The 13,737-nt window shown below is 41.2% G+C and overlaps 1 protein-coding gene across 2 annotated transcripts; it reads left to right on the forward strand.

Annotated features, from left to right (window-relative positions):
* Positions 1–6: 6 nt before the first annotated feature.
* LOC146664526 (thromboxane-A synthase-like) lies at positions 7–13,727 on the forward strand. Of its 2 annotated transcripts, XM_085411687.1 has the most exons (14): positions 7–79; positions 329–473; positions 703–796; positions 948–1,000; positions 1,127–1,223; positions 1,341–1,457; positions 9,182–9,270; positions 9,379–9,527; positions 9,726–9,856; positions 9,941–10,297; positions 10,382–10,470; positions 11,201–11,338; positions 12,395–12,557; positions 12,659–13,727. In XM_085411687.1, the coding sequence occupies exons 2-14, from the start codon at positions 379–381 to the stop codon at positions 12,737–12,739; spliced, it is 1,653 nt and encodes a 550-aa protein (XP_085267813.1). In that variant the 5' UTR covers positions 7–79; positions 329–378; the 3' UTR covers positions 12,740–13,727. The 2 variants fall into 2 exon arrangements, with proteins under 2 accessions (XP_085267813.1, XP_085267814.1); XM_085411688.1 differs by lacking the exon at positions 12,659–13,727 and having other exon boundaries at positions 11,201–11,362; positions 12,395–12,522.
* The last annotated feature ends 10 nt before the right edge of the window (positions 13,728–13,737 follow it).

The raw sequence follows: 13,737 nt of genomic DNA on the forward strand, positions 1-13,737 counted from the left end.
ACTATTTTATCTGTGGTTTAACATTTGTGTGCACAAAACAGAAGTGGATACAATAGGAACAGACATCTCTCCTCTTCAGGTGAGTTCTCAAGGCTACAAAAAAAGCTTCAGTAAGTAGAAAGTCTTGGAAGAAACTACACAACTGATCGGGGACAAAGCGGCTTGACAACATGGAATAGATGTATGGTCTTTGGCAGGTGTTTATTTCCCCAAAAGCCTGAATTTCTGCACAATACCTTTAAATGCTTTGTTCTAGTGAAAGTCATGACTAAAGTATTGAATAAAAATATTAGTATAACTAATTCTTTTTTGCTGTTTTTCTCTCCAGGGCCCTTTTTCTCCTATTAATGATTGAAAACTGAGAGAAGATTTTCCAACATGCAGGGTGCAGGTGACTTTCTAAATGTATTCAACACTGAGACCAGCAAAATATCTGTGACACTCTTCCTCATTTTTCTTGGTCTCCTCTACTGGTGAGTATGTCAATGATACACTTTTTTCAAGGGAAATAAGGACACGTAGATAATCTGCTAGTGCCATAAAACACATACATTGACATTTTATAGAGCAGGCAGTGCAAACGAATGCAACAATAACTCTAGACAGAATCCAGGTAAAGGTGAGCTCTGTTCTTTACTGCATTTGACACAAATTCTTTTCATTCAACCTACAAACAACACATTTCAACACTTTTGCCTGTAGGTATTCAGTCCATCCCTTCTCAGTCCTCTCACGATGTGGCATCAAACATCCGAAGCCAGTGCCTTTCTTTGGGAACTTATTCATGTTTCAGCAGGTAAGATACAGTGTAACAAAGGAAGACCAGAGTTACCTTCAATGTCTGCTTGATTTTGCATCAAACTGGGATGGTGTCCTTGTTCTCATATTTGTGTCATTATTGTCAGCTGACTGTTACATCGACTGTGTTTTTCAAATATTCTTTTCAGGGTTTTTTCAAACCTCTGAATGATCTTGTCAAAACATATGGTAAAGTATGTGGGTAAGTAAAAATACATCCTACAACAGCAACTACTGAAATAAGATTGTGAATATTTTGCTTCTATAAATAATCTACAGTTTGAGATGATACTTTACCCATCATGTTTTGTCTGGACTCATACTTCAGGTATTATTTGGGCCGGACACCAGTGATAGTGGTAGCAGACCCTGATATGCTCAGACAATTGCTGGTGAAGGACTTCAGCAACTTCCCTAACAGGAATGTAAGGAAATTATACAAAGCAAAGATGCAACATGTGTGTTTATTCCTGATTGTCACACAAGAGTTACTGAGGGGTTATTACAGATTGTTTTGCCTGTGCTCTCTTATCTCTCTGCAGAAATTTGTGTTTGCCAAAAAGCCTGTATCTGATTGCCTTCTCCAGTTAAGGAATGAACAGTGGAAACGAGTACGGAGTGTCCTGACCCCATCTTTCAGTGCTGCCAAGATGAAAGAAGTGAGAAAATAAAGTTCTCATTAAGTGAGATAAGATAAGATGAAATAAGATACATGACATCACATCTCATCTTCTGGTGCTTATCCGGGTTTGGGTCGCCAGTGCAACATTCTGAGACGGGAAGGCCAAATTTCTCACCCCAGTCACCTCTTCCAGCTCATCTGGGGGGACGTAGACCGGTAACTCGAGAGCTTCACTTTTATCCTAAGCTCTCTCTTCTCTCTTGCAAGCTACTCATGAACAACATCCCAAGATACTTAAATCCCTCCACCTGGGACAGTAACTTGTCCATGACCCAGAGTGGCCACTCCACTCTTTTCCAGCTGTGAACCATGGTCTTGGATTGGAGGTGCTAATTCTCATTCATGCTGCTTTGTACTCAGTCACGAACCGCTCCAGTGCAAACTGGAAGCCATCACCTAATGAAGCCAAAACGCTAAAATGAAATCCTGAGGCCACCAAAGTGGAAACCCCCCCACCACCTGGATACAACTAGATATTCTGTCCAGGAAACACCCAACACATCCAGGTTTTTGCTGCAGCCACTGCCTGAGCCGTGTTCCGCTTGGTCTATTGGCACCCAAGAGCTGTTCCTGGAGTCCTACAGGCTAGCCAAGCCTGACAGGCTTCCTTCTTCAGCTTGATACCTCCTTTTACCTCCGGTGTCCACCATTCGGTTTGTTTACCACCAAGGTACAAAACACCTTACAGTTGCAGCTCAGTGCAGCAGCCTCAGCTGTGGAGGTGCTGAACATGGTCTATTCAGACACCCTCACTACACGTTTGGGTGCACCAGGTTTGTCCAGCATTGTTGCCCTATCATATATGTATGTGCTCTTAACCTGAAAGGTATAAATACGGAAGTGTGTGTGCAATAAATGATGGCGCAGAGGAAGGTGTGTCCCTCTGATGTAAAACTCTAAACAACGTGTGTACGGTTTATTCCTCCGTGAGATATGCGAGTAACCCCGGTATTTCTGCCCTAAAAAATGGAACCTCCAACAGGTTATGGGCCCAGAAGGGATGTGGGAAGCCGGTGGAACCGTCTATGCTTCGACGGAGACGAGAGAAACTATGAACTGTGGGAAACAAAGTTCCTGGGATACCTGCGGCTACTTGGGCTAAAGGCTGCCATTCTGAACGAGCCCGGCGAGTCGGAGGAAGAAGACAAGGACTTGGATGAAAAGAATGAAGTAGCTTATGCAGAGCTAATCCAAGTATTGGATGATAGAAGTCTTTCACTCGTGATGAGAGATGCCAAGGATGACGGACGAAAAGCGTTGGAGATTCTGAGAGAGCACTACGCCGGTAAGGGGACACCACGTGTGATTAGCCTGTACACGGAGCTAACGTCGCTACAGAAAACTCCCAGTGAGAGCGTCACAGACTATATGATAAGGGCTGAGACTGCCATTACAGCTCTGAGGAATGCAGAAGAGACATTAAGTGATGGACTGCTTATTGCAATGGTGCTAAAAGGGTTGCCTGAATCTTTCAAGCCGTTTGCCATACATGTAACCCACAGTGACAAAGCAATGACATTTAGTGAATTCAAAGCTAAATTAAGAAGCTACGAGAGCACCGAAAAGGCCACATGTTCTGAAGACAATGTGATGAAGGCAAATAACTGGAAGAAAGAGAGAGACAATGCAGAAATAATATGTTACAGCTGTGGAAAAGAGGGTCATATAGCACGTGAGTGTTACACAAAGACCGAAAGGAAAGAACAAAAAGTGAAGCAGTGGTGCGGTTACTGTAAAAGCTCAACGCATAAGGACAGCGACTGTCGCCGACGAAAGAAGATTACTGCTAAACACGTAACTGATGCAGAAGATCATAGTTTCGCGTTCAAAGCCAAAGACTGTGGAAATCAAGGGCTGAAACAGAGAGGCCTAATGGTTGATACAGGGGCCACTTCTCACATTATTACGGACATTCAGAGATTTAAGAGTTTTGATGAGACATTCACACCTGGAAGACACTTCATGGAATTAGCTGACGGAACGAGGACGAGTGGGGTCGCACTGAAGAGGGGAGATGTGGAGGTCTATCTACAAGACAGCGAGGGACGAAAGGTGAAGGCGACACTGGAGGGAGCACTTTACATTCCCTCTTACCCGCAAGATATCTTCTCGGTTCAGGCGGCAACGGCCAAAGGAGCCTCAGTAACCTTCAAGAAGGGCTGCAACCAGCTTATCCATAAGAACGGGACAAGGTTTAAGATAAGTGAATATGAACGCCTATACTATTTGAACAGTGTTACATCTGATCATTATGTTGACAACGACGAATGCAATGGCTGTCATGATGTAGAAACTTGGCACAAAATCCTCGGCCATTGCAACTATGAAGACTTGGTTAAACTAGAGGACATTACCGAGGGTATGAAAATAAAAGGTAAAGCTAAACATTACCAAGACTGTGAAGTGTGTACAAAAGGCAAATTTATCCAAACCAGGAATAGAGAGCCTGATGAAAGAGCAGAAGAAGCATTAGAGCTAGTGCACACTGACTTAGCTGGACCGATAGAACCAGAAGCTAAAGACGGGTTCAGGTACACGTTAGCATTTACTGATGATTACTCAGGCACAATGTTTGTGTACTTTCTAAAGGCTAAAAGTGACACCGTAAAAGCAACTGAAAAGTTTTTGGCAGACGTCGCCCCCTATGGGCAAGTAAAGAGAATCAGATCAGACAATGGAACTGAATTTACATCTAAAGAGTTTCAGACATTGTTAAATAAAAACACGATAAGGCATGAGACATCAGCGCCGTATTCACCTCATCAGAATGGGACTGCCGAGAGACAATGGCGAACACTTTTTGAAATGGCACGGTGTATGTTGATCGAAAGTAACCTGCCAAAAAGATTATGGACTTATGCTGTTATGACTGCCGCAGTAATTCGTAATAGGTGTTACAACAGACGCACAAAGCAAACCCCTTATTACATGCTGACAGGAAAGAAGCCAGACATGTCGAGGATGGGGATTTTTGGATCAGTTTGCTATGGTTACGGGCACAACAAAAAAAAGTTAGACGCAAGATGTGACGAAGGAGTTTTTGTGGGTTACGATAAAAACAGTCCGTCGTATCTAATCTACTACCCTAAAACAGGACGAGTTCTTAGACATAGGTTGGTCAAGTTCCTCACTAAAAGTGTAGTTGAGCACCAAACCCAGACCACTCAGGTTGATGACAATGGAGATGATGATTTGACTCCAGGGGACATCTTGAAGTACCCCGCTAGAAAGGACAAAACAGGGAATGACCAGAGATCAGATGAAAGTATGATCCTGGAACCTGAAAGTGACATTCAGGACAATGGCATAAATGATGCACAAAACTCAGACAAACAGAGTGATAGAACAGAGTCTGAACGATATCCCAAACGAAACAGGAGAAGGCCAGATTACCTGAAAGACTATGTCCAAACTGCAGAAGACGACCAAACATCACTGACTGTAGATTACTGTTACAGGGTGATGTACGACATACCAAAGACTTTTGAAGAAGCTATGCAGTCATCGAACTCTAAGTGTTGGTCAGATGCTATGGAAGATGAAATAAGATCCTTGAAAGACAATAATACGTTTACTTTAACCACGCTGCCAGAAGGTAAAAATGCAGTGGGGGGGAGATGGGTGTATGTGATAAAAGAGAACCCAAATCAGACTAAAACATTTAAAGCAAGATATGTTGCTAAAGGCTATAGCCAAGTTCAAGGCATTGATTACAAAGAAACCTTTTCGCCGACTGCAGATATGACGTCAGTGCGTACGCTGATGCAATTAGCAGTACAGCACAACTTTAAACTCCATCAAATGGACGTGAAGACTGCTTATTTGCACGCCCCAATCGATTGTGAGGTGTATATGCAGCAACCAGAAGGTTTTGAAGTAAAGTCAGACACAGGTGAAAAACTGGTCTGTAAACTAAACAAATCACTATATGGTTTGAAACAATCTGGCAGGAACTGGAATAAGATGTTACATGACCATTTATGTGAAAAAGGTTACAAACAAAATCCTGTAGACCATTGTGTATATTCCAGACAGACAGCGAGTGAGACAGTGATTCTTATCATCTGGGTTGATGATGTAATCATAGCTGCCAACGGTGAGGACGCTATCAGAAACGTGAAACAAATGTTGGATGAGAAATTTAAAATGAAGGATCTTGGTGAGCTCAAACATTTCTTGGGTATTGACTGTATACAAGAGAACCATGAGATAAGACTAAATCAGACACGGTACATCACAAAAATCCTGGAAAAGTTCAAAATGTCTGACTGTAAGCCACGTTCTACTCCTTGTGAACTCAAAAATGATTTTGGTGCACATGGTGAATCAGTTGATTCAGGAAAATATAGAGAATTAGTGGGCAGTTTGATTTACTTAATGACATGTACAAGACCAGATTTGAGTTGGATAGTGAGCAAACTGTCACAATCCCTGTCTGAGCCAAAAGAGCATCATTGGACAGCAGCAAAACATGTATTACGTTACCTTAAGGGGACACTAAACAAAGAGCTGTGCTATAAAAGGATAGAAGGAAACCTAAATCTTATAGCATACAGCGATGCAGATTGGGCCACAGACTTGAGTGACAGGAGAAGTACAACGGGTTATTGTTTTGTACTATCCAAAAATGGGCCAGTGATCTGCTGGAAAACCAGGAAGCAAGCTACAGTAGCTTTGTCAACGTGCGAGGCAGAGTACATGGCGATGGCCGCCACAGTACAAGAAAGCTTATACCTCTCACAGCTACTTAATGGCATGGACATTAAAAGGCAATATTCACCAGTTACCATTCTTGCAGACAATCAAGGTGCAATTGCATTGTCCAAAAATCCTATAAACCGTCAAAGATGTAAACACATCGATATCAAGTATCACTTTATTAGGTCTGCTATAACTGAGAAGGAAGTACAAGTTAAGTATTGTGCAACAGAAGACATGGTAGCAGACATCATGACTAAGTCTGTAAGTAAAGTGAAAATAGATAAATTTACGCATATTTTGTTTGGAACATAAAACGTTGATATGTGAATATCATGTAAATATGTAATGTATAGTGTTAAGAGCAAGTGGGGGTGTTGCCCTATCATATATGTATGTGCTCTTAACCTGAAAGGTATAAATACGGAAGTGTGTGTGCAATAAATGATGGCGCAGAGGAAGGTGTGTCCCTCTGATGTAAAACTCTAAACAATGTGTGTATGGTTTATTCCTCCGTGAGATATGCGAGTAACCCCGGTATTTCTGCCCTAAAAAATGGAACCTCCAACAAGCATCCTCCCTCCCCACCTGATCCAACTCACCACCAGGTGGTGATCAGTTGGCACTCGAGTGTCCAGAACATACAGCCACAGATCTGATGATACAATAATAAAATTGATTGAAATTTATGTTTGAACATGGTGGGAGGGGTGGACAGACGTGTGGCTATTTGCACAGGAACGCACACGGCTGGAGATCGCTATTCCCCCGCACTCATGGAGAAAAACATGCCTAGTGCTCCTCCGACTCGTGATACGGCAGGACTGTCGTAAAAGCATGTGACGTCATCACCGCAGCAAACAGTAAGAACAAAGTGGAACTTATCGGCAGAAATTAACATTGCACTTATAGCGATGCGATTGAAATATAAGGAGACTTTCGGACAGTAACTGAAGGTAAAATGCAGCTAAACAGTCCTGTTTTAAACCAGGCACTTCCACCTCCGCTCTGCTGCGTCTCAGCCAGCAGCGCTCTGGCAGCAACAGCACTAGAGCCAGAGCAGGGGAGAGTGGAGCTGGAACAAACCAAATGTTATGTCTCAACCAAGTACTGTATGCTTTTTATATTTTTAGCAGTGTGTCACACAAATAGCAAATATTGTCAAAAAAAGGAAGAAATCTTTGGGGGTGCTTTGATTGGGCTAAAATCGCCCCTGGCATAACAGAATAACCACCCCAGCCTGCTGCCTCTCAGCGAGAGCAACTCCAGGCTGTAGTGATGGGAATTCTGGCTCTTTTTAGAGAGTCGGCTCGACTCACTAAAAAGAGCCGGCTCTTTCAGCTCCCAACCGGCTCTTCAGGTTGTTTTGTTGCTTTAATTAATTTATTATTAACAATAATATAAAATTATGCACAAAAGGAATTACTAATGTAAAAAAAAGTGGTTTTATTTATATATGTTTATATATAAAAATATACAGTGACCCCTAGACACAAAACACATACAAACTCCAAAACACATTTCTAGCGTTAACTGAACTTCAAAACAGAGCTACCTAGATCACTTAAATTACACAATTGAAAGCATATGTGTATTGTTTGTGTATTTATACACAAGCATTCATATATGTTCATTTACCTGTTACTACCACACACCAAATCCGGTCGTTGGTACTTGCTGGCTTGTGTAGCCACGAGGTAACAAAAGCTCAACACTGGGCCTAGCATCCTGGAGCACTTCTGTTGTGTTTTGTACGTGTTTTGGAGTTTTTACGTGCTTCAGGGTTTGTACGTGTTTTGAAGTTTGTACGTGCTTCAGGGTTTGTACGTGTTTTGAAGTTTGTACGTGCTTTGTTTGTAGGGGCCACCGTAAATATACTTTTATTTATTCACTCCACATAAAATGTAATAAATAAATCATATAATACAAAAACCAACTAGTCACAGTTCAACTTTTAACTATTTACATTTTCAGCTTTTTCCTTTTAAACAAATTTAAAATGAAACAACACAAAACACTGCAAACCACAACACAATTAAATATAAATTAAAATATGAAAACAAAAAGAAGATGCATATTCTCTGTCATATGGACCTGCATGAATAAACTTTCTGAATCCTTTATCATCCACAACTGAAAAAAGTTGTGGATGATTACTATACCTTTCTAATGTGACGTTGTTGTCCCTGGCTCTCTTTCTCTCTCTCTCCCTCCCGCTCTGTTCCTGTGCTACTGCGAGTGTAACTACCGCCCCTCCCCCCTCTGCCCAGCGCAAAGCACAAGGCTCGCATGTGGAGTGAAGCGGGAAAAAAGTGCGAGAGAGGGTGGGAGAAAGAAAAAGAAAAAACCACGGCTCGCAATAAGGAGCTGGCTCGCGTCGTTCACGTCAAAGATCCGGCTCTAAGAGCCATTTCGTTCGCGACCAACACATCACTACCAGGCTGGAGCCCAGCCCCTCTCCGGGAGGCTGGTTCTAGGGTCCAAGTCATGCTTTGAGGTGAGCCCAACTATATATAGCCGGTATCATTCAATCTCAAGCACTAGCTCAGGCTCTTTCCACAACAGAGGGGTGACATTCCATGTCCCAATACCCTGCGCCCAGCCGTGCCCCATAGGCTAAGGCATGGAACCCCACGCACCCTCTACAGGCATGACTCCAGGGTGGTGTCCCAGTAACCCTATGAAGCGCAGGGTAAACTGTTCCCTTGTTTTTGCACTGACAATAGTTGTCTGAATCGCCCTTCGTCTGGTTCCTCACCCAGGACCAATTTGACATGGGAGACCCTACCAGATTGCAAAAGCCTCCCGACAACATAGGATCCCAACTGACAACTTAGATTCCTGGAACTATGTTGTATGTGTAATTTAAGTAGCTGTGGTAGTGGTGTTTATGGAATTACATGGACCTGTCCCCCATTTTTTATGTTTATGGACCCATTATGATTCACTGAAGTGTTTATAGGACTATTTTGCATCTGTCATTATCTCTCCATTTGAGTGTAGATGGTTCCGCTCATCAACACAGCCATTGATACCCTGATGAAGAATTTGCATGTCTACGCTGAGTCAGGAGAGGCCTTTGATATCCACAGGTAAATACATAAACAATGATGAAAGCCTGAAAGCAGTTTGTCTACTTTACTTCTACTGTATTTTTTCTTTCACTGTTCATATTTCTAAAATTTGATGCTATTTTGCAGATACTTTGGCTACTTTACCATGGATGTTATTGCCAGTGTGGCATTTGCAACTCAGGTGGACTCGCAGAATAACCCAGATGACCCACTTGTCCAACACGCTCAGATGGCCTTCACCAATGATTTCTTCAAGTCTGTCTTGTTACTTTTCTGTGAGTCATTATTATAACACAATTGAATTTCAGATATTTATGTAGGACATTAAAAGAGAAAGTTGATCACAAAGAATTGTAAGAAAGAATTTCAGAAAGGTTAAATAGATGTAGAATATGCCAAAGAAGTATTTAAGCATTTTTGTTGATATACCTGTGTATACAGTTCTCTGCAGATTTGTGTGTTTCTGTCTTTAGTTGCTTTTCCCTCCATCATGGCTCCTCTGTCGAGGTTCATACCCAACAAAAGACGAGACAAGATGAGTCATTTCTTCATTAACAGCATTCACAAAATCATCAAACAGAGAGAGGAGCAGCCTCCTGAGCAGGTGAATCTCAGACTTTCCTAAATCTGTGTGTGGCTTTGAAACTGTCATTTTCCTATCTTTCTTATTTATTTCTTTTACACGTAGAGACGTAGAGACTTCCTTCAGCTGATGTTAGATGCTCGAACCACCGAAGAGTGTGTGTCATTGGAGCGCTTTGACACTTCAAATGACACCGATGAGATCAGTGACAACAACCAGCAGACCCAGTCTTCAGGCAAAGTTCAGGAAAATGACCTTCCTCATTCACAGGAGCCGTCTGTCAGGCGTCCACAGAAAAAGATGATGACTGAGGATGAGATTGTTGGTCAGGCTTTCATCTTCCTCCTGGCAGGCTATGAAACCAGTAGCAGCACTCTGGCGTTCACCTGCTACCTCTTGGCCCTCCACCCTGAATGTCAACTCAGAGTACAGAAAGAGGTGGATGATTTCTACACTAGACATGTGAGTGTTTTACAGTTGGTTCTGATCTATTTTGATTCATGCAGTTGTGGACAGTCATTGATTGTCATGCTGTTTGCTTTGTAGGACTCACCTGATTACACAAATGTGCAGGAGCTGAAGTATTTGGACATGGTTATATGTGAAGCATTACGCCTCTACCCTCCTGGATTCAGGTAAAGAAGGATGTCAATTGGGGCTACAGTGGGGTAGCTTTGGTACCCTGTGATATAGGAAGATTTTCAGCATTGTCCCTTAATTAGCTTTTCATGGGGTATAGCCATAATGCTATCATCCGGAAAACCTTTTTTTTTTTTTTCTTCTTCTTCTTCTTCTTCTTCTTCTTCTTCTTCTTCTTCTTCTTCTTCTTCTTCTTCTTCTTCTTCTTCTTCTTCTTCTTCTTCTTCTTCTTCTTCTTCTTCTTCTTCTTCTTCTTCTTCTTCTTCTTCTTCTTCTCATCATCATCATCATTACTGTTGAAAGATCAAAGATGGGTTCAGCAATGCAGATGTTTTCTGATCTTTTGACATTTGGGTTAAGCTCTGTTCACATTTGGATCCAGATGCATTAAAAATGCTTTTGTAGCTATCATTACGCTTAAACTCTTCTTCTTTGAATGGAGCTATGTACAGAAATAGAGAGCAGGGGAGGCAAGAGAGGCAATGGCAACTATAACTGACAGCAAAAAGCAATAGAGCTTAAAAGTCCAAATAAATTAAGGAAATAACAGTTCTGATAATGATGTTAAATTTATTTTCACTGTTTTCCCCCTTTAGTTTCTCTGGGGGTGGCAGTGGTCAGGGAATTACATAACGTAATAAAGTAAATAAATAAAGTTACAGCTCTTCTGTCGATACTGTGTGTGACCATTCTGTAACTGTGTAATTTTGAAATTTTCCCACTAAGGTTTGCACGAGAAATAGATCATGACTGTGTGGTGAATGGTCAGCAACTTCCTAAAGGAGCAAAACTGGAGATCCCTGCAGGCTTCCTCCATTATGACCCAGAACACTGGCCCGAGCCTGAGAAGTTCATTCCTGAGAGGTGCTTCAGTTCTGTCTGAAACGAGTAAAGAGACTGACTTATGACTGCAGTCAAATGTTGACTTATTAACATGATTTCAGCTGTATATTAACAACATATTAAATATTTTTCTGTACAGTGGTACAAATACATTTTTTGGGTGTGGTAAACACTTTTGTGTAGTGAAATTATCACATCTGCAACCCACAAATACAATCTCAATTCAAAAAGTTGGGACACAGTGTAAAATATAAATAAAAACAATGCATTTATTTACAAATCTTATAAACCCATAATTTATTCAAAATAGAACATTTAAACTGAGATATAGCTTGATTTTGAATTTGTTGGGAGTTGGCACATTGCAGTGTCAGTAGTTAGTAGTATCAGTTAGTAGTATCTCCTCTTTTTAACAACAGTCTGGAAACTGAAGAGACCAGTTGCTGGACTTGGAGTTGCTGGACTTGGATTGAGAGTTTTGCTTTCATGCTCTGCTCTTTCTTTACCACAACGAACCAATGCAGCCTCCACATCTCTTCAGCAGTGGCCCCAATCTGTCTGTCAATTTCCCACTCCATTTTTCCCTCACTTCTGAGGGTCTTCATAAGACCCTCAGATACTTAAACCCCTGCACTTGGGGTAGCAACTCATCCCTGAAAAGAGTAGGCACTCCACCCTTTTCAGCTAAGAACCATGGCCTCCACCTTGGAGTTGTGATTCTCGTTCTTGCCGCTTCATACTCGGCTGGAAACCGCTCCAGTGAGTGCTGGAGACAACCACCAGATGAAGCCAAGAGACCCACATCACCTGCAAATAGCAACGAGGAGATTCAAAGGTCACCAAAATGGGAACTTTCTGTCACATGGCTATGCCTAGAAATTCTTTCCATAAAAACTATGAACAGAACTGTATCATGTAATATTTTTCATGTAGTTAAATATCTCAGTTCAAGATAACAGTAGTTTTATGCCATTGTATAAAGTAGCAAGAGAAATTTGTCTCATTAAGAATGTGGTCTTTTAGTTTCCAATGCTTTTCATTCAACTTTAAAAACAACAACTTGCTGTTGATCCCCAGGTTTACACCAGAGGCCAAGGCCAGTCGACATCCATTCGTATACCTACCATTTGGGGCTGGCCCCCGTAACTGTGTGGGAATGAAGCTCGCCCAGCTTGAAATCAAACTGGCTTTAATGCATCTGTTCCACAACTTCAACATCACTGCTTGCTCTAAGACTGAGGTACGTTTGACTTAGAGCTGCTCAGCAAATCTCATGAATGTTCATTAACAGCCAGTCCTGAAAAAAGATGTTTGTTTTATCGAGGGCACTCTTTTTTTCAGGTTCCTCTTGAGTTGAAGTCGTTAAGCACTCTTGGTCCTAAAAATGGTGTTTGTGTGAAAATTTCCAGAAGGAGCAAGTGAGATTGTCTGCTGACTTCTCTATCGAATGACTGGATCATTTTCACCAGACTGCAAAATAAGTTCAACTGTCTTAGTTCAAGTTAATCCAGTACTTGGGAGATGCTTGAAAAATCACAACATTGAAATATTTTAGATTTGAATGTACTAAATATAATAAGGGATTTACTGCAGATTCATTCAAATGTTTTAGAAAATATTAACTATAATTTTGTGACTGGAACAGTTTGACAATTTACATATCAAATGGAAGGAATGCCACATGAGAAAATATTTCACAAGAAGATTTTCTGTATTGATGCACATATATAAATAGACACTTTATTGCAGTTTTTATGCGCTTGTTGTTTAAAACATTGAATGAATCATTTTTTACAGGAAAGTTGATCCGATTAATCACTCACTGTCTCTTTCAAACAGTGTGAGGAATTGTGACCGGCAGCCTTATGATTTCAGTCCTGATTTTGAGGTTTTCAGTGCTGTCTGTCAGCAAAATAACACAAATAATCAAATGGCTCCATTCCATGATATTTGGCAAAAAGATGGAGCATATGTAAAGGAGGCACATGCTAATTTTGCCACATTAAATCCCGACTGTTATTCACCTGCTTCATCTACTTTTTGTGCAAACGTTGCAAATCAATGGTTTATCCTTAAATTTTAATGGTCAGTGTACTTGATCTGACACCAGTTGAGTTACAAACCACCAGAACACACAAGAAATGAAAATCCTCTGTGTCCCAGTCTAAAGGAGAATTACGCTATATTTGCTGTTACCTGAAATTAAACCCACATTCTGTATATGGTGATCTATCTGTACCAAATACCCAGAAACGACAGGAAAAGACTGTCCAGTACCATCCAGAAAAAAAATCATTGAATATTTTAAATATATTCTGTAAAAGTAACAATGTTATGTTTGGTATTATCATCTTGTGCTTCCGTACGAAATAATTGGGCATGTTTAATATAACAATGTCACAAATGTCTCTCTGGGAAAC

Source organism: Rhamphochromis longiceps, linkage group LG7 (genome assembly GCF_057381845.1).
Source record: "Rhamphochromis longiceps isolate RC_006_pf linkage group LG7, R_longiceps_female_GT1.1, whole genome shotgun sequence".
In the NCBI taxonomy this organism is placed as follows: domain Eukaryota; kingdom Metazoa; phylum Chordata; class Actinopteri; order Cichliformes; family Cichlidae; genus Rhamphochromis; species Rhamphochromis longiceps.